This window comes from Cotesia typhae, unplaced genomic scaffold, assembly GCF_013202065.1.
Source record: "Cotesia typhae breed Kobodo isofemale line unplaced genomic scaffold, CoteBio_Ctyphae contig_44, whole genome shotgun sequence".
In the NCBI taxonomy this organism is placed as follows: domain Eukaryota; kingdom Metazoa; phylum Arthropoda; class Insecta; order Hymenoptera; family Braconidae; genus Cotesia; species Cotesia typhae.
In genome coordinates, this window is record NW_027423753.1 from 3,367,369 (window position 1) to 3,391,489 (window position 24,121).

A 24,121-nucleotide genomic window follows, 5' to 3' on the forward strand; every position below is an offset into this window, starting at 1 on the left:
TCACTGACCTGATCCCTACGTGTCATTAACATTCCGGCGTCAATACTAATGAATACAGTGTCTAAAGTAATAATCAGTGTACCGAGATTTTTTTTAGTAAATCGACAATTCTTATTTACCACGATGTTGTTCTATTTATTCGTGATTTTATTCGCCAGTGCTTTTGCTCAGGTAATTATTAATAATTTTAATTTTAATTTTAATACTTTCTTCTTATATTTTGGGCTTTTTATCACTCAGATAAAAATCATTGTTGCTTAAAAAATTATTCCACTGTACTTATTGAAAAAAAGTGTCTTTTGTAATTTTTTACAAAATTTGAAGTTGAGTTTACATAATTTTGTTATAATTATTTGTTGAAAATTTGTTTTTTAAACATGAGTAACCATATGTTCATATAAATTCTTAGGTTAAATAAAAATACGAATTTCTATCCACGTGTATTTGAATAATCATATTTTAAGTAGATTTCTACACGGAAAAATTACAGTATATAATGTAACGTGGCGCTACAATATTTATTTAGACATTTTTACGGTGTACCTGATGTACGTCACCATATTTTTTCTGTATACGATCCTAGTAGGCTGCCGAATGGCTTTTTTTTTTTTTTTTTTTTTTTTTTTGTTGTTTTGCCTGAATTTGATTTGAGAAACAATTACTCATGTAAATAAAAACCAATATGATAGATTTAATTATTAAAAAAAAAAAAAAAAAAAAAAAAAAAAAAAAAAATGTTACAGGCAGCACCAACAGAATCGATAATACCGGATTTGAAAGGAATAATTGAAGAGATGACCACTTTGAGACCATCGACTGTTAACGAAACAATTTATTCAGACTCAAAAGCCTCTCAAACTCTCGGTAGCTCATTAGAATCTGCTGGCGCTGAAATTACTTCTACAACGTTTAACTCGATTGAAGACGATGGTGTCAGTGATCTTACACTAGAATTTACTACAGAAGGTCAAGTATTTAGTACTGTTACAACACCAATTACAGATGATGTAATTAGTACTTTGACGCCTGAAACAACTACGGAATCATTAATTGATTCAACGACAGATGGCTCGATTAGTACTGTAACGCCAGAAACAACTACAAGTACACCGGCTACAGAAACTGAAATAAGTAGTATTACAACACCAACTACAAATGATGAAATTAGTACGTTGATGCCTGAAATAACTACTGAATCGTTCTTGGTGTCAACAACACCAAATGACCTGACTTCATATGGTGTAACTACTACTTTAACACCTGAAATAATTACAGGTTCACCAACTACAGAATCTCAAATAACTAGTATTACAACACCAACTACAAATGATGAAATTAGTACTTTAACGCCAGAAACAACTACTGAATCATTTTTGGTGTCAACAACACCAATAGAATCGACTACAGATGGTGTAACTACCACTTTAACACTTGAAACAACTACAGCTGCACCAACTTCAGCATTCGAGGCTATTGATACGACTCTGAACCCATCTACTATTGGTGTAATCAGTACTTCAACAGCAGAAACACCAACTACTGAAGAAACCGCAGTTCAAAACAATAAAAGTACAGCTACTGCTCACATCTTTCACACTAGTCAGTTTGTTCTGAAACACGAAACGCCGGAATATTGCAACTGGTACCAAATAACTTGCGACAATTATCTCAATAATCAAAGTTTTTGTAGATACTCATTGGTAGGAGATTGTAATAATTTTAAAGCTTATCAAATTTGGCCTATTAAACAATTGGTTCGACAGTTCACATATTTTCCATACACATTTAATTACCAGTATGTTCATAAAGAACAACGTTCCTATGGATGTTATTTATATCGAGTTAAATGTGAACATCTCCAGTTTGCTAATGTAAAAACTGAGCACTGTAATTATGAATACGTCGGTGAATGCTCTAATTGTCAAATGATTCATGTCATTAATTCTTCATTTTATTAATTAAAAATTATTTTTTTGTAGTTACTTTTGACGATTAATTTCTTCCACAATTTTAATTTTTCTGTACAAAAGAAAATTGTAAATCAAGTCAACTACTCGACATTTCGGTTTTTTCAACTGAATCACCTCAAAATAAAGATGACGAAACATTGTTGTAATTCAATTCAATTATCAATGTCAAGATATGTATTTACATTATTAAAGCATTTGAGAAAACCGGCTCTAGTCAATAAAATTCTTTGAATACAATGCTTCTAATAAAATTTGTATATTGTAACAAAGAAAAAAAATAAAAAGGCTCTTGACTTATAAATGTACATCAATAATCAATAAAAGAATCTAAACAAATAAACATATTTTTTAATTTATTCACAACGCCCTTCCGTAATTTTCTATCCACTATTATGTTATCATTCTGATAATTTCGGTTGATTCGTTCAAAAGTTATTGCAGTTTGAAAATTCAAAAAATAGTGTTTTATTAAATTCCCATCAGACTTTTGAGCTTGGAGAGCTCAAAATGACACGAAAAGTACATTTTTGGAAAAAAAAATCTCGAATATTGACGAAGTTATAGCTAATTAAGTATAGCTATTGAGTAATAGCTAGTTAAGTATAGTATTAGCGGGAAGTTGCAGAGGTCAACCGTTTTCCTAATTTTTTAAATAAATTTTGTTCAGAAAAAAATTAAAATTGAAATTTTACTAAATTTTATTAAGAAAATAATTAAAATTAATTTTACCTCAAACTCACTAATTAAATAATTTTTCAATTTAACGTTTGACTTAATTAATTAAATGAAATAAAAAAAAAATGGTCAAGTCTACGCAAGAACCTTGAAAAATACCAAACTTAAACAAGCACAATTTTGTGATTATTGCCATTAGGTAAGAGTACGTAGTACACACGCTTATCTTTATCTCATTGAAACTGTTGAACGTTACCGTGGTATTGATTGTTATCAAATGATCCATGCTGCTGCTGCTGCTGCCTAGTCTGGGAGTCATTTGTCTCAATAACGCTGTGAATTTCAGCGACGCTGTCATTTGGTTGCCCGTTAGTATTCGTAACCCCATTAGCAGGGACGTTTATTCCATTAGTATTCCCATTATTTTGAACTGTTGGTACTTGTTGCTGAGTTTGAGGTTGAGCTTGATCTTGAGAGTTAGATAAACAACCGGCATTATTAGCATTAGCATTTTTTCTATGCCGGGATTTGTGAGTTGTGAGATACTGCTTGACCGAGAAGGCTTTGTGACATTGATCACACTTGTACGGGAGCGGGTCCGGGCAATTTTCGCCGTCGAGCGGCGCGTGAGTCCCCAGATGCACCAGGTAGTAATGCTTGACGACAAAAGACTTCCCACAAGTCTCGCAGATGTAGGGACCCGCTACCCCGTGAGTTTTTCGGTGCTTGTGCAGATTATCTTTGCGCGAGAAGCTTTTGCCACACATCTCGCAGTCGTGCATTTTCTGTCCGGTGTGAGAGACGGAGTGCCTCACCAGGTGTTCCTTACGGCTGAAAGCTTTGGTACAGGTCGTACAAACGTAAGGTCTCTCCCCGGTGTGGAGCTTCCGATGCTGGAACAAGTGTTCTTTCCTTTTGAAAGGTTTGCTACAAATGTCGCAATTGAAAAAGTTGGCGTTGTTCTGAACGGGATCCTCCTTGGTGATGTCTGAAATGTCATTTATTATCGGAGAATTGGGGCACTGGTGGTTGTTCAATTGACTATCAGACTCGAATGTTTTTCCACACTCCTGACACGCCAAGCCCCGGGTAGTCTGACAGATAACTTGGGGATTAACGGTAATCAATGTCGTCGGCTCGGGACACGACCGAATTCGAAGAAATTCTGATATCTGTCCGATAGAATTACGCGACAGTGCATCGTCTGTTGAACTTTTAATATAATCTCTGAAGTCCTTGGTATCGTCCCTCGATTGCTGGGTATTAAGTCCGGCTTCTTTAAATCCCAGACTGAGGAATACCTCTGGCGTACCCTGATGGACAGTTGCGTAATTCTGCTGTACATTTTCATTTGGAGAATTAATACTACTAGATTCCACGACTTCAGATTTTAATGTTCTCTGCTGATTTTGATCCGTCGCTATTTCTGCTTTTATTAACGCGTTATTATTTTGATGCGTTTGATTCTGCTCTTGCGGTGACATTCGCACTTGTTTTTCTATTTGTAGTCTCTTCTCAAATTCCCGAATTTGCATTTGTGTCATTTGACACTGCTGTTGAGGCTGTTGAATCTGCTGGGACTGAGGAGCCTGTTGATTTTGTTGAGCCTGATTCTGAGGTTGTTGTTGTTGTTGTTGTTGTTGTTGTTGTTGTTGTTGTTGTTGTTGTTGTTGTTGTTGTTGTTGTTGTTGTTGTTGTTGTTGCTGTTGTTGCTGCTGCTGCTGCTGCTGATTGGGTGTCACTTGTACCTGTCGCGTGCTTTGCAGCTGGTTAATTTGACTTTGGCTTGATATTTGATTTTGAACTTGAATTTGCTGGGCTTGCTGCTGATCAGTAAGCCGATTTCCATGAGTAGGCTGATGTTGCGGCGACACTTGGGAGGTTTGCTGCTGATAACTGTAATGAGTTTCTGCTGTAGCTTCAACTACTGCCGCAGCTACTCCACCAGGTTGCATCTGGAAGAAATTTTTTATTAGAATTTTATTAAAAATTAAAAAAAAATTTTTTTGAAGCTATTTTTCTAAAAATAAATATTTTCATAATTTCTGCAATCACTCGTTAATATTTTATAAAATAAAAATTTTATAAATTCAATGATCCAAATTGAAGATATCGTGCGTATTGCAAGTAAAATTTTTTTTTAAAACACCTCGGAGATTATTTACAAAAAATATCAATTTTCATATCAATCAATTCTAAAACCTCTTCAGAAAAAATACTAAAAACAGCTAATATCTGACAATTTTTTTTTTATTATTATTACAAATCAATTATATAAAAAAAAAAAATATTTTTAGCTGACGTTTTTAATTTTTTGATTTTTTTTTTCATTTATTAAATTATAACAAATTATAAAAAATTTTTTTTTAAAATTGCAAATGAAATTTTTTCTTTAAATTTTTTAAAAATAATTTTTCAATAAAATAAATTATTAAAATTTTTAAATGTCAGCTAATTTAATTTTCATAAATAAATAAATACCTGCATGGCACACTTGTACTGTTGGACCCTAGCTTGAACCCCACTGATAATTTGAATATTAGAAGCATTAAGATTGCTAACAACAACCGGCTGGTGCTGAGGTTGCTGTGGTTCGATAATAATCTGACTCGGCACCGCTGGAACGGTCACTATTTTATCAATCTTAAGCGGGTCTTCTGGAACCGGCGACTGGTGTTCTTTCTCCGTACTCTTCACATAAACTTTGCCTTCCTTCAGAAAGTCCTCAGAGAATCTCAGAGACGTGAAGTAGGACTCCAGCATGCCCTCAGCACTGACCACAGTCTCACGAAACTCAATGAAGCTTTCCAGCTTCCTGACACATTCATGACACACTATCTTTGGCAACGAGTCTTCCTCAAGTACCTGAAGAAAAATATTTAATTACACATTTTGTTAAATTAATGAAAAAATAAATGAATTTATTTGATTAAATTAATAAAAAAATAAATAAATTCATACCTGGACTGGTAAATAAGTTTGTATCTTAGTCTGCAACTGTCTTCTACGTCCCTCGTCGCGGAATATGTTCATTTTATTGCCCTCGCTGCTGGTGCACAGTCGACACAGCTCATAATAATTGACTCTACGGTATCCAGACATCGCTATCACCCAGCAAACACGTTACAACTCTGTATAGGTGTGTAATAATTATTTTATTACAACTAAAACTAATATTTATTTTTTTTTCCCGCGCAAAAATAACTCAAAACTAATTATAAACACTAATGGCATTTATTGCCCCAAAACACCCCTACGCCGATAGTATCATCACTATTGTTACATTCATTATCCGATAATGCACGACATTATTTGTTGACATGATAGGTGAACAAGTTGTGTCCACTTACGGCCATTTGCAATCTGCGCCCGCGAGAAAATTAAAATGAATAAAAAAACCTCTAGCTTCTCTCTCTACTCCCTCTATCAATCTAATCAGTTACATTTTTTTTTTTTATTATTAAGCCCGCCAAATAATTCAAACACGCTTTTTCTTCATGACTAAAATTAGATGACACTGAAGTTGGCAGACATTAAAAATTATTTTTAAATTTTATAATAATGCAATTATTATGAAAAAAATTTTGATAAAAAATTTTAGATGTGAAAATTAATAAAAATTACAAGTGACAATTTTTAGAAGTATTTTTTTATTGTAATTGATTTGTTTTAACAATTTTTAAAATTGACAGCTGACGGCTAACTTCAGTATTATAAAAGCAGATTTTTTTTTATTAATTAAATTAGAACAAAAAAAGTATTTTTATAATTTTCTAGATGTGAAATTTTTTCAATTAATTTTTTTAAAATAATTTTTTCAATAAAAAAAATTTTTAAAAGTTTTAATAATAATTAAGTTAGATGACATTAAATTTAGCTGTCACTTGACAATTTTTAAAATTTTTTTTAATAAATTATGATAAAAAAAATTATTAAAAAAAATGGACTTGTAGGAATTTTAATAAATTAAATATGCAATTTTTTTTAAATTATTTTTTACAACAAATTTTTTTCTTAAAGAAAATTAAAAAATTGTCAAGTGACAGCTAAATTAAATATTATTAAAGTTAGCCGACGTTTTTAATTTTTTTTTTTTTTTTTTTTTCAATAATTAAATTAGAACAAAAAAAGATTTTTAAAAAATTGCATGTGTAATTTTTTTTTTAATTTTTTAAAATTAATTTTTCAATAAAAAAAAAATTCTAAAAATTTGTAGATGTCGGCTAACTTTATTGTCATTTTTTTATGCTCATTTTAAAAAGTAAAAAAAAAAAAGGAATTATTATTATTGTCATGAAATAATTATTAAATAATAATAACAAACTTTTATTAATATTTATATTTTATTATTCACCAATGCGTCATCATGACTCACATACATGCAAACTTTATTTATTAGTTTTCCATCTTCGGTTCAGCCTTGATTTTGTCGATAAATTAATCAATAACATTTGATCACCGATAAAAAATATAATAATCAAAAAACAAAAAACGCCTGGAGCGATAACACCGGGATTTTTCTGTTGATAATCGTGCCATTGTCTGTTTTACAAACTAAAAGGTTAGTTAATTAATTAAAATTAAACAAAAGTAATTACTCAAACTTTATTTCACATAAAATTTTAATTTTTTTATTATGTCGTTGAAAAAAAAAAAAAAAATATATATATACAAACGTTCGTATAAATTTTTAAATTTTAACAAGATTTACATTTCTTTTGATTTAAAAACAACATTAAAAATGACACTCAAGTTGACAGGTACAAAATTTTTTTAAATATTTACAGCAATTAAATTATTATAAAAAAAAAATTAAATAAAAAGTTTCACATGTAAAAATTAATAAAAATTACAAGTGAAAATTTTTAAAAGTATTTTTTTATTGTAATTGATTTATTAAAAAAATTTTTAAAATTAACAGCTGACTGCTAACTTCAGTGTAATTAATAAAAATAAAATCTCAGCCATCTTTACTATTTCTAATAAATACGGTCAAGGAAAAAGTAACCTATAAATTAATTTTTTTAATTAATACAAGTAATTATTGCCTTGATACGTATTTATAAAATATATTTGTGCATGTGTATTTTTTTTAATGTGTGTATAGACAATTGACGGTATATTTTTTGTCTCAGGAATGGAGGAATGATGGAACAAGGTCCAAACGAACCGGATGCATGGGAATGTCATCAAACCGTCATTTGAGCTTCCTGTTTGAGAGACAGCACTTCGTGGGTGGTGTTTTACTACTGATACTGGTAACTAGTGTACTTGTACTTGGTTAATGTAGTAGTTGTAAGTTGTAAGACTCATCTGAAACATCAGACCAGAGAAGATTTTCGTTTAGCAACTACGAGTTTTACTTTTAGAGCAACTATAAATGTTTTCATTAAAGTGTCAAACGGACGGGCATTTAACTCACCATGTAATTATTATTAATTATGTATTTTTTTATTTATTTTAATTACTGTGGTTGATTAATTAAAAAATTAATACAACAATAATAATGATAAATATGTTTTTTGACATGTCCATTGTATGTGTATTTTTAAATACACGAAAACCAGGGAACAGTAGCCAGTGATGAACATAACCTGGAAATAATTATATTGATGAGAAAATGAAGTCGACGGGTGCGAAAGAGCATCGGGGATGTGTTCTCCTCAAACCAGAGGAAAATGAAGAGATTTTTCGATTAATTGGTAATCGTTGTCAGGTAAATTTTTTAGTGAAACAGTGAATTTTATTTATTAATTTGTTTTTAATGATAAATAAGAGTGTCTGTGAATTTTCAACGTTTAATTATCCCTAACACTGACCTACATTTCTGTCGAGTACTAAGTGTGAGAATATTTTAAGTTATATGTACATTTTATTTTTTACTGTATTGTTTTATTGCCCTCAATTTTCACCATGACATTTTATACTTTATATTCAGTGGTACAATGAGAGATAAAAAATCTTTTCGTGTGTTAATGTGTGTTGTGAGAATGTCTGTGTGTGTTATTCTTTTCTGTATGCCTGTCGGTTGATAAAGATTGAGTGTCATTGACAGGCACTATATTTTTTTTTAGTTTATTTTTATCTAACGACCACCGCACGATTTTTTTATATGTAAAAATATCTTTTGATTTATCGAAATTATTTTTATTTTTATCTACTATTTTGATGGAACTAAAATTAGCCGACAGCGAAAAATTTTTTTATTAATTTAATTAGTAATAAAAAAATATTTAAAAAAAATTGCATGTATAGCTTTTAAAATTTTTTACATGTGCAATTTTTTTTTTTAATTTTATTAATTTTATTAAAAAAAAAAATTATAAAATTTGTCAGCTGTCTTTAATTTTGTACTCTAAAATTTTTTATGAATATTAAGTTAGCCGACATTTAAAAATTTTAAGAATTAATTTTTTTATTGAAAAAATTATTATAAAAAAATATAAAAAATTTGAAAAACTATAAGTGTAATTTTTTAAAAATATTTTTTAGTTCTAATTTAATAAATTATAAATAATCAAAAAATATTTTTTAATAAATTAGATAAATTTTTTTAAAAAATAATTTTTATTTATTATTTATAATTTAATAAAAAAAAATGTTTAATAATTTTTAATAAATAATATAAAATTAACAAATAATAATTTGTTACAGTGCCTAGCAGCGGGTGTAATTCAATTGTATTTAACAGAATTACCAGACCACCGAGAATGGATAAAAAAAAATACCGGAATAATAACATTGATACGGGATAACCCGAAAAGAAGTTATTTTCTACGATTATATTGTCCGCAACGAAAAGCAATGCTGTGGGAACAAGAGCTGTACAATTCGATGGACTACAATGCTCCGCTGACATATTTCCATACATTTGAAGGCGAAGAATGTATGGTTGCATTTAATTTTGCTAATGAAACCGAAGCCGTTATTATGAGGTAATTATTTAATTTAGAAAATTACCGTAATAGACCATTTACTTAACTTTTAAATAATTAAATGATTATAATGATGATTATGATGATGATGATGATAACATTGTTCGTAGGAATATAATTTTAGAAAGACTCAATAGCAATAAACAGAGGCGACAGGAGCGTAAAACTAGAATAGAAACAGATACTCAGCAAAAAGTAGTCACGTTGCCAAGGAGGAGTCCCAATAGCTCGACTAATTTTTTCTCTTCGACTACCAGTGTCAATATGTTGAACGGGTCCCCGTCTTCGGGGAGTGTCAACGGAGGTTTGTCTGGTAGCGCGATGTATTTGAGAAAGAAAAAGCGAAAGAAAGATCACAAAAGAAAATTAACTGTAGCTGATATTAGTCAACCATCGAATTTTAGGTAATTATTTTATATATTACCTCCGAAACTATTACTTAGATCAATTTGAAACTTTAGGGTAATATTTTAGAGATGTCGTAGAATTTAATAAGACAAAAAAATCAATTTTTTGAAATGTAACCCCTTAAATTAGAACTAAAAAATATTTTTTTTTAAATTGCATTTTTAGTTTTTAAACTTTTTTAGTAATGAAATATTTTTTATAAAAAAATTTTTTTTAAACGTTATTCTGAATGATGCTGAAATTGAAAGACATTTGATAATTTAAAAAATTTTTTTAACAAGTAAATTAACGCAAGAAAAATGTATTTAAAAAATTCCACCATTAAGAGCCTTAAAAAATTATAAGTGCAATTTTTTAAAAATAATTTTCTAGACCTAGTTTACTTTAAAAGAAAAATAAAAAAAAAAATTGTCAGATTCTTTATGAAAATTAAGTTAGTTGACATCTAAAAATTTTTAGAATTTTTTTTTTACTGAAAAAATGATTACAAAAAAATTTTCAATTGTAAAAAATTTGATAATCAATGCGTGAAATTTTTTAGTTCTAATTTAATAATTAAAAGAAAATAAAAAAAAAGCTTGTAAAAAATTTATAATAATTTTTTTTTAATTTTTACAGACATGTAGTGCATTTAGGTAGTGATACCAGTAAATGTATCGACCCAGAGTCAATAGATCCAACGTTAAGACAATTTTTCGACGTAGCTGGTGTGACCCAGCGGCAACTAACAAGCCGTGGTACCCGTGACTTTATTTATAATTTCATTCGTGGCCACGGTGGAATAACAGCTGTGAAAAATGAATTAGGTTTAACGAGTACTTCGGTACCAACATCCGCAGATAACAATCATCATCCCTTACCTCCTCCCCCGCTGTCAGCAGACAATCCACCACCGATACCAGCGCGAACGGTCCCCGTTACGAGCAGTCCGGGAATGAATAATGTAAGTATCAATACATTACAGTACATACTAGTAGCATCAATACGTGTAATGCGTATTAAATTACAGAATTAATATAATAGTAGGATAAGTAGCAGATAATAAATATTTAACATGCAAGAGGTCTCACGTTTTGTGTCACACGTTTATTTATAGAATCAATCACGGATTACGAGACCTTTGCCTCCAGCACGGACAAATGTCCCGCCACCCCCGCCAAGCGCTCCACCTGCACACAGGACTCTGCCGTCGAGGCCACCACCGCCGGTAGGATCACCCGCACTGCCTCCGCCGCCTCCCGCGGTTCCGCCGCCGCCTCCTAGGAGCAGCTCCAGTATATCCAATGTGTCGAATACTTCGAATTTTTCGGGCAGTGCTCCAGCTCCTCCACCTCCGCCACCTCCACCACCTCCTCTTCCGGAGCTCAATGCGGACAATAGTCCCGTGAATAATTTTAATTCTTCGTCGTCTTCTTCTAATAGCGGTAATAATAACGATGAATTTAACGATTTGAGGCCGAAACTTATGGATGCAATTAGAAATGGCACTACTCTTAAGGTGAGTTTATTGTTTTACGAGCTGGTAATTGGTTGTTAATTCTATTTATTAGCCGTGAGAAATTTATTTATTTTTTTTTTATGTTCCTTATTTATTTATTTACATGAACGCCAATCGGCATTTTACATCTATTAGATATTCTTTTTTTAATTCTAAAATTCTAGCTTGAAAATATTATTAATTTATTTTCTTAAATTAATCATTTAATTGTTCTCATATAAAATTTTACTTGCCAAATTCTAAAAAAAAAAAAAAAAAAAAAAAAAAAAAAAAAAAAAAAAAACTATTTTTATTTTATCAATAAATTTTATCATTGATATTTATAATAATTTAATTTATAATTATTTTAAATCAATATTATAAATTAAATAACAAATATAGAAATTTTAACATGATACTGAAATGAACAAACATCTAACAATTTTTGAAATTTTTATAACAAACAAATTATTATAAAAAAATATTAAAAAAAAATTCTCATTTTTAATTTTTTTAAATTTTTACATGTGAAATTTTTTTTTTTTTTGTTTGATCAAATTGATCAATTTTTTTTTTTAATTGTTCGTTTTTTATGTACTTGAAATAAATTTATATAAAAAAAAAATAAAATAGAAATTTTATCCAAAATCGCGAGAGCCAAAATTTTATTATAATTAAATAGTTACAAAAATCTAAAAAATTTTTAGATTTCTTTGAAATTCAGTATCATATTTTTTTTTGCAACCCTGACACAAAATAACAAAATAAAAAAAAAATTACAGAAAGTTGAGCAAATAGAAAAGAAGACAACTCCCGTTATGGACTCCAGAAGTGATTTACTAAATCAAATAAGGCAAGGAGTTGAATTAAAACCTGTGGTTAATGAACCAAAACCAGCTTCGATAGGAGTCGCTCAAGGTGGACTGGCCTCTGCTCTGTCGGCAGCTTTAGCCGAGCGGTCGCGTTTGCTTGGTTACACTGGGGACAGTCAAGACTCGAGCAGTGGTACCGATGATGACGATGAGTGGGACGATTAGATTTAAATACTGAGTATTTTAAAATTTAAATGCCAACAAACCTTTGGAGTGAAGTGAAAATTATAGTGTGATGACTATATATCCATTTTCGTTGATAAATATTACCAAGGTTATCATCATTATTATTCTATTATTATTATTACTACTATTAATAACATGAATATATTTTTGGTAAGCGTGTATTTATTTTATAAATATATATTATATGTATTTATTAATATTTTTAATTAGCACGCTTCAGCCAATCGCTCACGATATTGAGTTATTTATCGTCAGTGTTTATTTAAATAATTTAAATAATATTTTTTTAGTTTATTTCTTCTCTAGATACTGAATAAGTAACGTCGTAATAGTTGGCCTAATCTAATGTCATTTAAATCGTCATATCATGCGTTTTATTTACATTCGACTGCACACGTATACATATGTATATAAAAATTGTCGAGTTTAATTTTTTTTTTCGTAAATAAGTCGTACAGAAAAAAAAAAAGTGATTATTAAAATGTATAAAGAGTAAAATATGTAAGAAAAATTTTATTAGATATATATTATAAATTTATATATTCACCACTAAGGAGAAATCCTAGTCAAGCTTCATAAGATTACGTAAATTAATTAGTTATAAATTTACTGTTATTTTTTTTTTTATTTCTTTTAACTTAAAATTTTTAAGTTTATTCCAAATAAGAAAATTTAAACTTCACACAATTTTTAATTCCGTATTTGCGGTTTTTAAATAATAAATAATAAGCACAAAAAACAATATACGGTGATTATAAAACTAAATGAATTTAAATAGCTGATTGATTAGTTGAACTAACGACGCTAAGTCAAATTAACCCGGGAGCAGGATAGTAAAAAAAAAAAAAAAAAGTTTTAAGTGTTATCAAAACAAATTTATGTAGATTAGTTATAAAAAAAAAAAAAATAAATAAATAAATCCGTTATGTTAAATCAATTGTATTATAAATACAAAGTTTCTTCCAATAGAATATTTTTGCATTATCTAATAAACAAGTGAGATATTTAGAGGTTGATAAATTAGAGTGATAATAACAATAACGGCAGTAATTCAGCTTTATTCCAGATTATTTAACTCAGTGACATACTGTAATCCATTAAAATAATTGAATAAATTGAAAAAAAAAAAAATTTCCAAATTATTTTAGTTGAGTACACTATATCGCAGAATTGATTAATCTAGAGTAAAGCTGTATTACCGCCACAATAACAAAGTAATAAATTAAATTAAATTAAAAAAAAAGAATACGAATCGTTTAAGTAATAATAACGAATTGTTATTTAATCAGTTGTCATGTGTAAAGGAAAGTATAGATATATTATATATATAAATATATATTATTATAATTATTATTTATTAATCAATTTTTTCAAATTAGTCAGCATTAGTTACTGTACATAGATATATTAATAAAATAGAACGGTATTAATAATTTTTTTTTTCTTTAAAAGATAAATATTTGTTTTTTTTTTTTTTTTTTTTTTTATTTTTATGTTATAATTTATCTCTTCTGTGCTAGCCTGCGTTATTTGTAATGTATATGATTATTAGACGATTCGGAAAAACAACATATGCATACTTGAAGAAAAAAAATAATAAAAATGAAAAAGAAAATAAAAGATGTATATGAAAAAAAATAATATATTTGTTATTTTATTTAATATATTATTTAATTATTAAAATTATGTAATTAAATGGACTAGAACGAGCGATTAACTACATTTAAAATACTGAAAATTTAATAAAATATTTCATTACTCAATAATGCTCGATGTCTATTATTTTTACGTAATTTTTAAAAATAAAAATCCTATAATTATATACAATATACATTTCCAAAGAACGTAAGATAACTTTTATAATAATTAATTATTTGTTAATGGAAATGATAAATAAATCGTTGGAGCACGATTTATTTCTTATATTTATAATTAATTGCCTCGCCCTTGAAATTTATAATTTTATACAAGATTCGATGATCTACTTAAAGTAATTATCAATTAACTAATAAATTACCTTAGTTTACATTGAATAAATCGCGAAAATTAAAATAATTGTTAGACATAAATTCATTCTTAATCGAGATTGTCCATTTCTTAGACCTTGCTGGTTCGGTTCATCGAGATTGTTTCCACCAAAACTCCCAGCGTCTGGGTACCATGATTCAGTTACTGATTCCTGGTAGGAAGAAAAATATTTATTCAAGTTATCATGCTCATGCTTATGACTTATGACTAAGTTTAAGGAATGAGTCAATTATTTGCATCTAAAAGTTTAGAAAGAAAGTTACTTGTTACACTTTGTTAAATATTTTAATTTTTTACCCAAAGATTTATAAAACATGCAAATTTATTTGTAGAGCAAAAATCAGACAGTTGTTAATTTAATTTATGATAATTATTTTTTAATAATTATTTACATCGGAAACAAACAAAATTATTTAAACAAATAATTTTTAACTTAAAATTTTGAAAAATCAAAGTTTTCATTATTATTATTATTATTTATTTATTTATTAAAAAAGATTTTAATGGTTTAATAGTTTAAAAAATGAGTTGATTTATGAAAATTGATTAAAAATTTTTCAAATGAAATTGATGTCATATGTAAAGAAGAATATTGATTATTATTGTAAATTTTTTTTGCTAATTAATTAATTAATAATTTCATGCTAAATTAATAAACCATTATTATTATTAAAATTATTAAAAAAAATTTCATAATATGATTTTTATATATTTTTGAAAAATTTATAAATTTTTACATTTAATTAATGATTTAAAATTGATGCGATAATTAAAAAAAACTTTTTATATTCTTCAGAAGAAATAAAATTAAAAATACATTTTTTTTTTTTATATTTTTATGCCCAAAAAATAGTTTAACGCGTTATCTAAATAATAATAAATATTGATACATTATTTAGAGAAGACATTTCAAGTATGACTTTTTTAATACTCTAAAGAAGAAATAGATGTTAAAAAGTACTTAAAAAAACTTGAAAAAAAATAATTCTTTTAATTAAAACTAAAAAAGAATTTTTTATAGACTGAAATAAAATAAAATAATACAAAAGTGTTATTCCTAAATTTACTAAATCATTTTTAATGAAAATAATTCTATGTATTTATTATTATTATTTATTAAAAAAAAAAAATTTAATTTAATTTTTTTAACAAAAACTGTCAGATTTTTGCAAATTGAAAAAAAATCTAAAATAACTTCCCTTTATTTTTTGTAAGAAAATTTTTCAAATCAAAGGGAAGTTAAGAAATTAAAATCTTACATCTTTAGAAGTTACCCAAGAACTAGTAGCCCAAGCTGGAATTTCCGTAGTGACTTTTGGAGTAGGTGTAGTCCAAGAAATACCTCTTCCATAATTTTGTGACCGCTGAGTGACAACGACAGCCGGTTCTTCAATACTATGTGCAATAGTAGAAGATTCTTTCTTCTCTTCAGTCGATTTAATTTCAGGCTCTGTCGCTGAGCTGGCAGTAGTCTTAGGTGTCGCGGATTCCGAACTGGGACTTGGAGGTTCTGTAGTTGACTGCCGCTGAGTTTCAGAGACGACGATCGTCGGTGCAGGGCGACTGTCAAACTCTTCGTTCTCTACAAAGTGATAAAGCACTGTATAAATACTTATGATATGAATCAACAAGCCTCGGCTATTTAAGGTTCGCATAATTAAAATATTTTTTTTTTTTATTGGAATAAAAGATTGTTTTACTTGGCAGAACATTCAGAGATCTTCCGGTGCTCCTGTAAGGAGTTGGACCATTCATTGCGCTAGTACTTGCTCCGTGAAAACTGCTGGCTTGACCGGAATAGCTGTCGGGAGATAATGTACGGTGATATGGCCGACGACTGATACCTCGGCTGCTGGAGATGCTAGAGCTTTCGTCGATGGAACTTACTGACAGCGGGATCATAGTATCAGTTACTGAATTTACGCAATCTCTGTTGTTTGGACTAAAAATAATAAATTTTTTTTTTATTTAAAAAACTTTTTTTTTTATTAAATAATGACTTTTGTTAAAATACGCTGTACTTTCTTAAATATTGACGTTCTTCAAAATATAAGCTCATCCCGATGTTACACTCATCAAGAGCTTTCATTTGAGTACCCACATGCATTTTCATATATTTTTCATATATAGATATATATATAATTTATATAAATATATGAAAAATTGATGTGGGTATTCAAATGAAAGGTCTCGATGAGTATAATGTCAGGATGAGCTTATAACTTTAAAAATGTCAATAGTTCACAAGATACAGGGTCATTTCTTAGTTATGTGTCTAGAGATAGAGCATTTTTTACTGCAGCCTAAAATTGTCAAGTGTCTCCTGATTTGAGAGTAATTTTCTTATAAATTTATTATTATTTATTTATTTATATATTAATTATTAATATTATTATTAATTAATTAATTGATTACTCACATATAATTTTGACATTGTTCTTGTAGGAAACTAAGAGCACGATCAAGAATTTGCCGTGAAAATCTTGAAGCTGGACCTGAAGGATCACCTCTGTCACATCTCTTACGTGTCTCAGTAATTACACATGATCTAAAGTGGTGATGCAAGCTAAAAAGTAATTATAAACTTTGTTAAAAATTAACAAAAAAAAATTTATTAACAAACATATGTAATTTTATTTTTATTTACCAGCAGAGATTAGCGCGCGCCATTTCTCCACGCGAAACTTCGTTCACTAGGGCACTATATTCATTTCCACAATGTTGTGGCTCTGTTACTGTTGCTTTTAAACAACTAGCATGTTGAAGGTACTCTAAAAATATTAATAAAATTAAATACTACATAAATATTTACTTAATTATCATACCTTTACTGTATATGCCATTTAAAAATTATTTAAAAAAAATTGCATTTTTAATTTCTGTCAATTTTTTTTGCAATAATTTATTTGTTACAAAAACAATAAAAATTTGATAAATATCTGCTAAATTAATTTTCATTTACGGTATAAATATTTCTATAGAGAAGAAATGGTTGTGATTATATTGACTTTTCTTCATTTATGTTATTTCTTCTCTACTTAATGGATTGTTTTAATTTAGGTAAGCGAATTAAATAGATTACCAGCTTGATAAGTTGACACAGAGCACATTTGATGAACTGAAGAAATAGGAGCTTCGACCGCTGCATTAAATTGATCTCTTCTTTGTTTAGAGAAACATCGGTCGATATATCGCTTTATGCAGTCGACAAAACCTGCCCATGATCTGAAGTAATTTATTATTATTATTATTATTATTATTATTATTATTATTATTATTATTATTATTATTATTATTATTATTATTATTATTATTATTATTTTTCATTGTTTTTATAATTATAAATGATTTATTAAACATTTAATTGATTTTTCAAAAGATTTAAAAAAACTACTAAAGAAGAAATTACTTTTATGAAGACATTCATTTTTTAATTGATTAATAATGTATTGTTTAATTTTATTTTTGAAGCTCTAATACAAAACCATATAAAATAGTAAAAGGTGAATTTTTATAGTTATCAAAAAAAAAAAAAAAATTTAAACAATTAATTTATATTAATCAAAAAATTAAAATATCAGTTTACTTTGTTTGTAATTTTTTTAATATTTTAAAGTTATTTTTTAATAGTTATACTTTTATTTTTTTTTATAATTTACAATCATTTATTAAAGTAACTATTAATTTATTTTTCAGATGATTAAAGAAGTTAACAATGAAGAAATAACAAAAATCGGATGAAGGTATTAATTTTTTAATTAATTACTAACATTATTTTTTTAGTTAGTATAAAAATGATGTAAATATTAAAATTTTTAAATTAATTATTAATTACCTGCAGACTAAATCAATGTCTTCCATATTATCAGGGAAGATAAGATGAGGATCTTTTAGCAACGGATCTGCTAACGTGATACATTTTTGATGATCTTCTCTCCCACACCCGTAACTTGAAATTACACTTGCACCGCCTGAATTAACATAAAAAAAAAAAACTCATAAATTACAAAAGCTCTGGGTAATTAGTGTGACCTAAATTTTAGTTATTCCTTAAATATCTAAAAAATTACATTTTGATTTGATTTATTCAAGTAATATTTAATCAGTCAGGCAATTGACGAATTTGAATATTGACCCACTGTTTAATTATTTAAATGAATGTAAATAATTTATTCAATTTTATTCAATACTGGCTCTTGCCTTGGACATTTTATACTTGACATTTTTATAATCATGATTAATAATTTAGTATTAATTTTAATTTATTTTAGATAATATACTTACTGACTAATATGAGCGCGAAAAGAACCAGCTGCGAGTACATTATTCAACGTTGATACGTTTTACCTGTTAAAATAACAGATTTTGAGATTATGATTGTTATTTAGGGTATGATTGTCATTATCAGCTATGACAAATTATAGCACGAGGGTGACTAAATTATATCTAACAGGTGTGATATTGATTCAAGTGTACTCTAGTTTTGTTTAAAAATACATGTCAATGATAGTTAGATATAATTAGAAGTATGAAAATATTTTAACTATTATATAGGTGTGTTAAAAGATTCTTTAACTAACTTCAATTATACTAGAATTTAAATTTGCGCGCGCAAGCGCGCGCCTTGACTATAGAGTTTGCATATATTTTTATGCTTTGATATTTTGACCAATCACGTTACGAATAGTTTGCTTATATGATATATTTTCATATTTTTCATCTAAATTATAAGAGTTGATCTTCAATTTTTTACAAGTTATAATTCAAGAAGAAATTCTATTTAAAAGTTTAAATTTAATTAATATAAATAATTTCTTCTTCAACATTTTTTTTTATACTTTTTAGTTTAAAATTACTTCTTAAAATTTTCTTCTTTCATTTTTTTCTTCACAACAGTGAATTTATAAAAATAATTAATTTTTATTTATTTTGAAGTAAATAAAATACTTTGAAAATTTTTTAAGTACAATATAATTTTTTTTTCTTCTAAATAACATTAAAAATTAAATAAAATTTTATAATATTATAATTTAAATATTTTGTATAATTTTCTGAAAAATTTCTTAATTTTAATATTTAAAATTAAGGCGATAAATATAAAATTTTTTATATATTCTTCATAAAAATAAAATTAAAATTCTTCTTTAATTTTTTTTTCTTAATTAAAGCGAATTTATAGTAATAACTAAAAAAATAATAATTTTTTTAATTTTCAAAGTAAAAAAAAATACATTAAAAATATTTTAGACATTTTTTTTTATTTTAAAAAGCATGAAGAAATAAGAAATTAAAAAAAAAAATTCATAATACTATTTAATCATTTTTAATAAATTTTTATATTTAATTAACGATTTAAAATTGATGCAATAATTGAAAAAAAAAAATTTATTATATTCTTCAGAAGAAATAAAATTTTTTTTGATTTTTTTGTGCACAAAAAATATTATTTTTTAAAAATTTGTAAATCTTTACATTCAATTAACAATTAAAAATTTTTAAATAAATTTATTATATTCTTCAGAAGAAATAAAATAAAAAAAAAATTTTTTTGAACTTTAATGCCCAAAAAATACTATTTTTGAAAAATTTTGTAAATCTTTAAATTTCATTAACGATTTAAAATTGATGGAATAATTAAAAAAAAATTTTATTATATTCTTCAGAAGAAATAAAATTTAAAAAAAATTTTTTTTTATTTTTTCATGTCCAAAAAATAGTTTAGCGCGTTATTTAAATGATAATAAATACTAGAATTCAAATTTGCGCGCGCAAGCGCGCGCCTGAGTTTAGGATTTGTATATATTTTCATGCTTATGATATATTTGACCAATCACGTTACGAATAGTTTGCTTACATGATATATTTTCATATTTTTAATCTAAATTATAAGAGTTGATGATTTATGGATTTTTTGGAGAAGAAATTTTAAGTATGATTTTTTTAATACTCTAAAGAAGAAATAAATGTCAAAAAGTACTTAAAAAAATAACTCTTGTGATTAAAACTAAAAAAAAATCTTTTAGAGACTGATATAAAATAAAATAATACAAAAGTGTTATTCCTAAATCTATATCACCTTTAATACTAAATTAGTAAACGATGATGTCGATAACGTGGGTCAGTTTCGCAAGGTTGCGATTAAATATTTAATGAAGATAATTCTATGTAATTCCGCCTACCCTTTAACATTTTTAACTAAAAATTTAGAGAAGTTTCAAAGTCAAAGTCAAGGAATAATTAACTACCCACAAACCATTAATTGTCTTTGTTTTTATTTATTTATTTACTTATGACTTACGTTTAAAATAAAAACTCGGGCAAACAAAGTTTGATTTTATTTAATTGATTCACAGGTAAAAGTAGGCAGCCGCTTGGAGAGAGGGTTCCAGAATATTTGCTAACATTATTATATGTTATGGACATTTCCTACATTACTGTAAGCGCAGGAAAGACAACAAAGACCACACCTGAGTGCACCCATGCGCAGCCACTGAACCGTAAGCTCCTAGTTAAATAAGCCCCCCCCCCCCCAGTGTCCTCCAATTTTATTTTATTTTTTTCATTTCTCGTATTATGAACAATAAGAACTATATTACTTCATAGATTTAAATTTGTATTGAAGTCATAATAGCGGACGTTACATTTTTAGTAAAAATGAAAATTATGAAAACTTTAGATTAACTTATAGGCGAATCGATTAATCATAAATTATTGCAGTGTAAAGAAGTGCAAGGGTAAATCCTTGAAGAGTTGCGATACATTGTTTGGGTAAAGCTCAAAAATAAGTATAGAGTTAGAAAAATTGAAGTTTCAATTTTTTTTTCTTTTTGCTTTAATCACTTTTTGCTCATTGTTACATGACTGCATTCTATCACGATTTGTTTCACTTGGCGGCAACCCCTAAGGGATCAAGGAATTTACATTTAGGTCGTTGCGACAATGATTGATAGTATCATTGACTTTTTTAAACTCTTCGGAAGAAATAAATTTTTTTTTTTTTTTATTAATTTTTATGTAAATATGTTAAAGTATGTTTTATTATAAAACTAGAAATTTTTTTAATTGATATAAAAAATGGCCTTAAGTGTTTGAAATATTGCACGGATAAAAAATTATTTTTATTCAAAAGAAGAAATATTTAAATAAGAATTTTTTCACTTTAAATTAAGATAAAAAGTCTTGTATTAAATTAAGTAAAATTTTCTTCAAAATTTTTTTTTAAATCAAATAAATTAGTCTATATAATTAAATAATATTTGCTTCATATAAGAATATTAAAAAAAAAAAAAAAAAAAAAAAAACATTTTTAAAAAATATATTGATAATAATTAACTTGATTCAAAAGAAGAAATATTTTTAAAAAATTTTATCATTCAATTCTTAAATAAAATTTTTTTCTTCAAAAATTTTTTTTACTTTGGAAATAGTAAATTTTTTCAAAACAATTAAAATTTTGTTTTTTTTAATCAAATTAATTTTTCAATCAGTCTACACGAAATGAACAAGATGACACTGGATATCATCCCAGATTATACCCAGTGATATCTGTGGTGAAAAATTTTTTAGATAGTAGCTAGTATAATCCAGATTATACTGGGTGATATCTGGATTATACTCAGTGATATCTGGATTATACTCATTGTAATCTGGATTATACTAGCTACTATCTGAAATTTTTTTTCACTCAGTATAATCTGGGATGATATCCAGTGTCGTCTTGTTCTTTCCGTGTATATAATAAATTAATAACAATTTCATGTCAAAATAATTAATGGAAAAAATATATTAAAAAAAAAAAAATTTTAAAGAAGAAATATTAAAATTTTCTTACATTTAATAAATATGGATAAAGTAATAAAAATAAAAATTCTTACCAATGATGAGAGGAAAAATTTTAAACTTTCATGTCACAATTCAAAATTTTAATATTATCTCAAAGAAGAAATAATAAAAAAAAAAAAATAAATTAATCTTTGTAATTGTTGAGTAAACTAAGTAAATAATAATATTTAGCAGTCTTGGATCGATGGCAAAGAGAAGTTGGGTAGATGGTAACAAACAGATTAGAACGAAACTTGTAACGAAAGCTTAGAGAGTATCGAGAACACCAGGCACAATCCAGTCGGGTCGAGTCACGGTGAAGAACTGGCCAGCGGCCGGCGGATTTACACACCACGAAACGTTTGAAATTTACCTACGTCGTAAAAGTATCGTCCACTGTGGTATTATATTGTAATATACTACGACCCTTCCATTGCAACCTGCCAGCAACATTACGAGTATGCTCAGGTGTTTAATGTCCAATCCAGAACTCCCTTTGTTTATCGATTCGTACGCAGGATCATTTGTATTCTTCAATTACTTTAAAAATCTAAAAGTAAAACTCATATTTTATCTTCATAGTCTTGTAAATCTAAATAACAGTCATTTTCAAAGTAAAAGTTTATTTAATTTACCGTGGCTACGAAAGTCAACTCTCTAATTTGTCACTTTTTACTCTAGCAAATTGATCGATGAAATAAACTTTTGATTTTATTTTTAAGCCCCCGGCCTTCGGTTTTAATTTTTTGTCCGACTTACATTATTTAAGAGTCGACCTCATAAGATCATCAGCTCCAGATAATCTATCTTTGATTATAAACTTCTTCTTACTGTTATATATTATTCCTCAGTGCGGTGTACTAGTAAATAAATCCAAATTAATGCACAAAATAAAACTATTTCTTCCCAATTAAACTCTAGAAAGTTTGATATGCTGCTATGCACCCCAGTAATCAATTATTACAAAAGTAAAAAAAATATTGCAATTAATTTTCTAAAAGCAACTTTGCAGCCACTATGTGACAGCCGTGACTTGTAAACTATAAATAAATAAAATTTTGCTTTATTAAATTGTACTGTAATTTCTTAAATATTGACATTTTTAAAGATATAAGCTCATTACGATGTTACACTCATCTAGAGCTTTCATTTGAGTACCCACATGCATTTTCATATATTTTTCATATATACATATATATAAAATATATAAATATATGAAAAATTGATGTGGGTACTCAAATGAAAGGTCTTGATGAGTGTAACATCGCGATGTGCTTATATCTTTAAAAATGTCAATAGTTCACATGATACAAGGTCATTTTGAAATTTTTTTATTTTTCTTTAAAAATAAACTAGGTCTAAAAAATTATTTAAAAAAATTGCATTTATAATTTCTTCGAGCTTCTAAAGATGGAATTTTTTAAATAGTTTTTTCTTCTTATAATTTATTTATAAAAAAAAAAATTTCAAATCATCAGCTGTCTCATTATTTCTTCACAAAAAATTTTTAAAAAATGAGAAAATAAAAGCAATTGCTTGCACGGTCATTGAAATCGCTGAATAAGTAATAAAAAAAATTAACACCAGTGAAAAAATTGTCACTATACGCATGAAAATATAGTAACAATTGTACTAATGCGTGATAGGAAATGCTAATGATTTTGGGAAGTGATCTTGTCGGATGATTGTCATGATGGTAACGCTCTGCTGCTTGCTCTATTGACGGATTTTTTTTCAATTATTTTACCT

General features: G+C 27.1%; 4 protein-coding genes across 10 annotated transcripts; 2 read left to right on the forward strand and 2 right to left on the reverse strand.

Moving 5' to 3' along the window:
- Nucleotides 1-2,310, forward strand: LOC141529023 (uncharacterized). Its single transcript, XM_074245358.1, has 2 exons — nucleotides 1-171; nucleotides 744-2,310. Exons 1-2 carry the CDS (start codon nucleotides 49-51, stop codon nucleotides 1,956-1,958), a joined length of 1,338 nt encoding a protein of 445 aa, XP_074101459.1. The 5' UTR covers nucleotides 1-48; the 3' UTR covers nucleotides 1,959-2,310.
- Nucleotides 2,311-2,644: 334 nt separating this feature from the next.
- On the reverse strand, nucleotides 2,645-6,005 carry LOC141529022 (uncharacterized). Its single transcript, XM_074245356.1, has 3 exons — nucleotides 5,607-6,005; nucleotides 5,127-5,510; nucleotides 2,645-4,600 (listed from the first exon to the last, which is right to left on the reverse strand). The coding sequence occupies exons 1-3, from the start codon at nucleotides 5,745-5,747 to the stop codon at nucleotides 2,879-2,881; spliced, it is 2,247 nt and encodes a 748-aa protein (XP_074101457.1). The 5' UTR covers nucleotides 5,748-6,005; the 3' UTR covers nucleotides 2,645-2,878.
- Nucleotides 6,006-7,078: 1,073 nt separating this feature from the next.
- On the forward strand, nucleotides 7,079-16,130 carry LOC141528542 (uncharacterized). Of its 4 annotated transcripts, none has more exons than XR_012479394.1 (9): nucleotides 7,079-7,206; nucleotides 7,781-8,088; nucleotides 8,213-8,361; nucleotides 9,300-9,580; nucleotides 9,691-9,984; nucleotides 10,607-10,931; nucleotides 11,085-11,486; nucleotides 12,248-12,673; nucleotides 15,999-16,130. XR_012479394.1 is itself a non-coding variant. In XM_074244640.1 (8 exons), the coding sequence occupies exons 3-8, from the start codon at nucleotides 8,266-8,268 to the stop codon at nucleotides 12,500-12,502; spliced, it is 1,653 nt and encodes a 550-aa protein (XP_074100741.1). In that variant the 5' UTR covers nucleotides 7,079-7,206; nucleotides 7,781-8,070; nucleotides 8,213-8,265; the 3' UTR covers nucleotides 12,503-13,456. The 4 variants fall into 4 exon arrangements, 1 of the variants encoding a protein (XP_074100741.1); XR_012479393.1 differs by having other exon boundaries at nucleotides 7,781-8,070; XR_012479395.1 differs by having other exon boundaries at nucleotides 7,781-7,903.
- Nucleotides 13,983-23,510, reverse strand: LOC141528544 (uncharacterized). 4 transcript variants are annotated; one of them, XM_074244642.1, is made up of 10 exons: nucleotides 23,008-23,510; nucleotides 22,426-22,922; nucleotides 18,836-18,898; nucleotides 18,387-18,522; nucleotides 17,634-17,776; nucleotides 17,199-17,322; nucleotides 16,971-17,117; nucleotides 16,252-16,493; nucleotides 15,811-16,133; nucleotides 13,983-14,702 (listed from the first exon to the last, which is right to left on the reverse strand). In XM_074244642.1, exons 3-10 carry the CDS (start codon nucleotides 18,873-18,875, stop codon nucleotides 14,547-14,549), a joined length of 1,311 nt encoding a protein of 436 aa, XP_074100743.1. In that variant the 5' UTR covers nucleotides 18,876-18,898; nucleotides 22,426-22,922; nucleotides 23,008-23,510; the 3' UTR covers nucleotides 13,983-14,546. The 4 variants fall into 4 exon arrangements, with proteins under 4 accessions (XP_074100743.1, XP_074100744.1, XP_074100742.1 ...); XM_074244643.1 differs by having other exon boundaries at nucleotides 15,826-16,133; nucleotides 22,426-23,510; XM_074244641.1 differs by having other exon boundaries at nucleotides 22,426-23,510.
- Nucleotides 23,511-24,121: the final 611 nt, after the last annotated feature.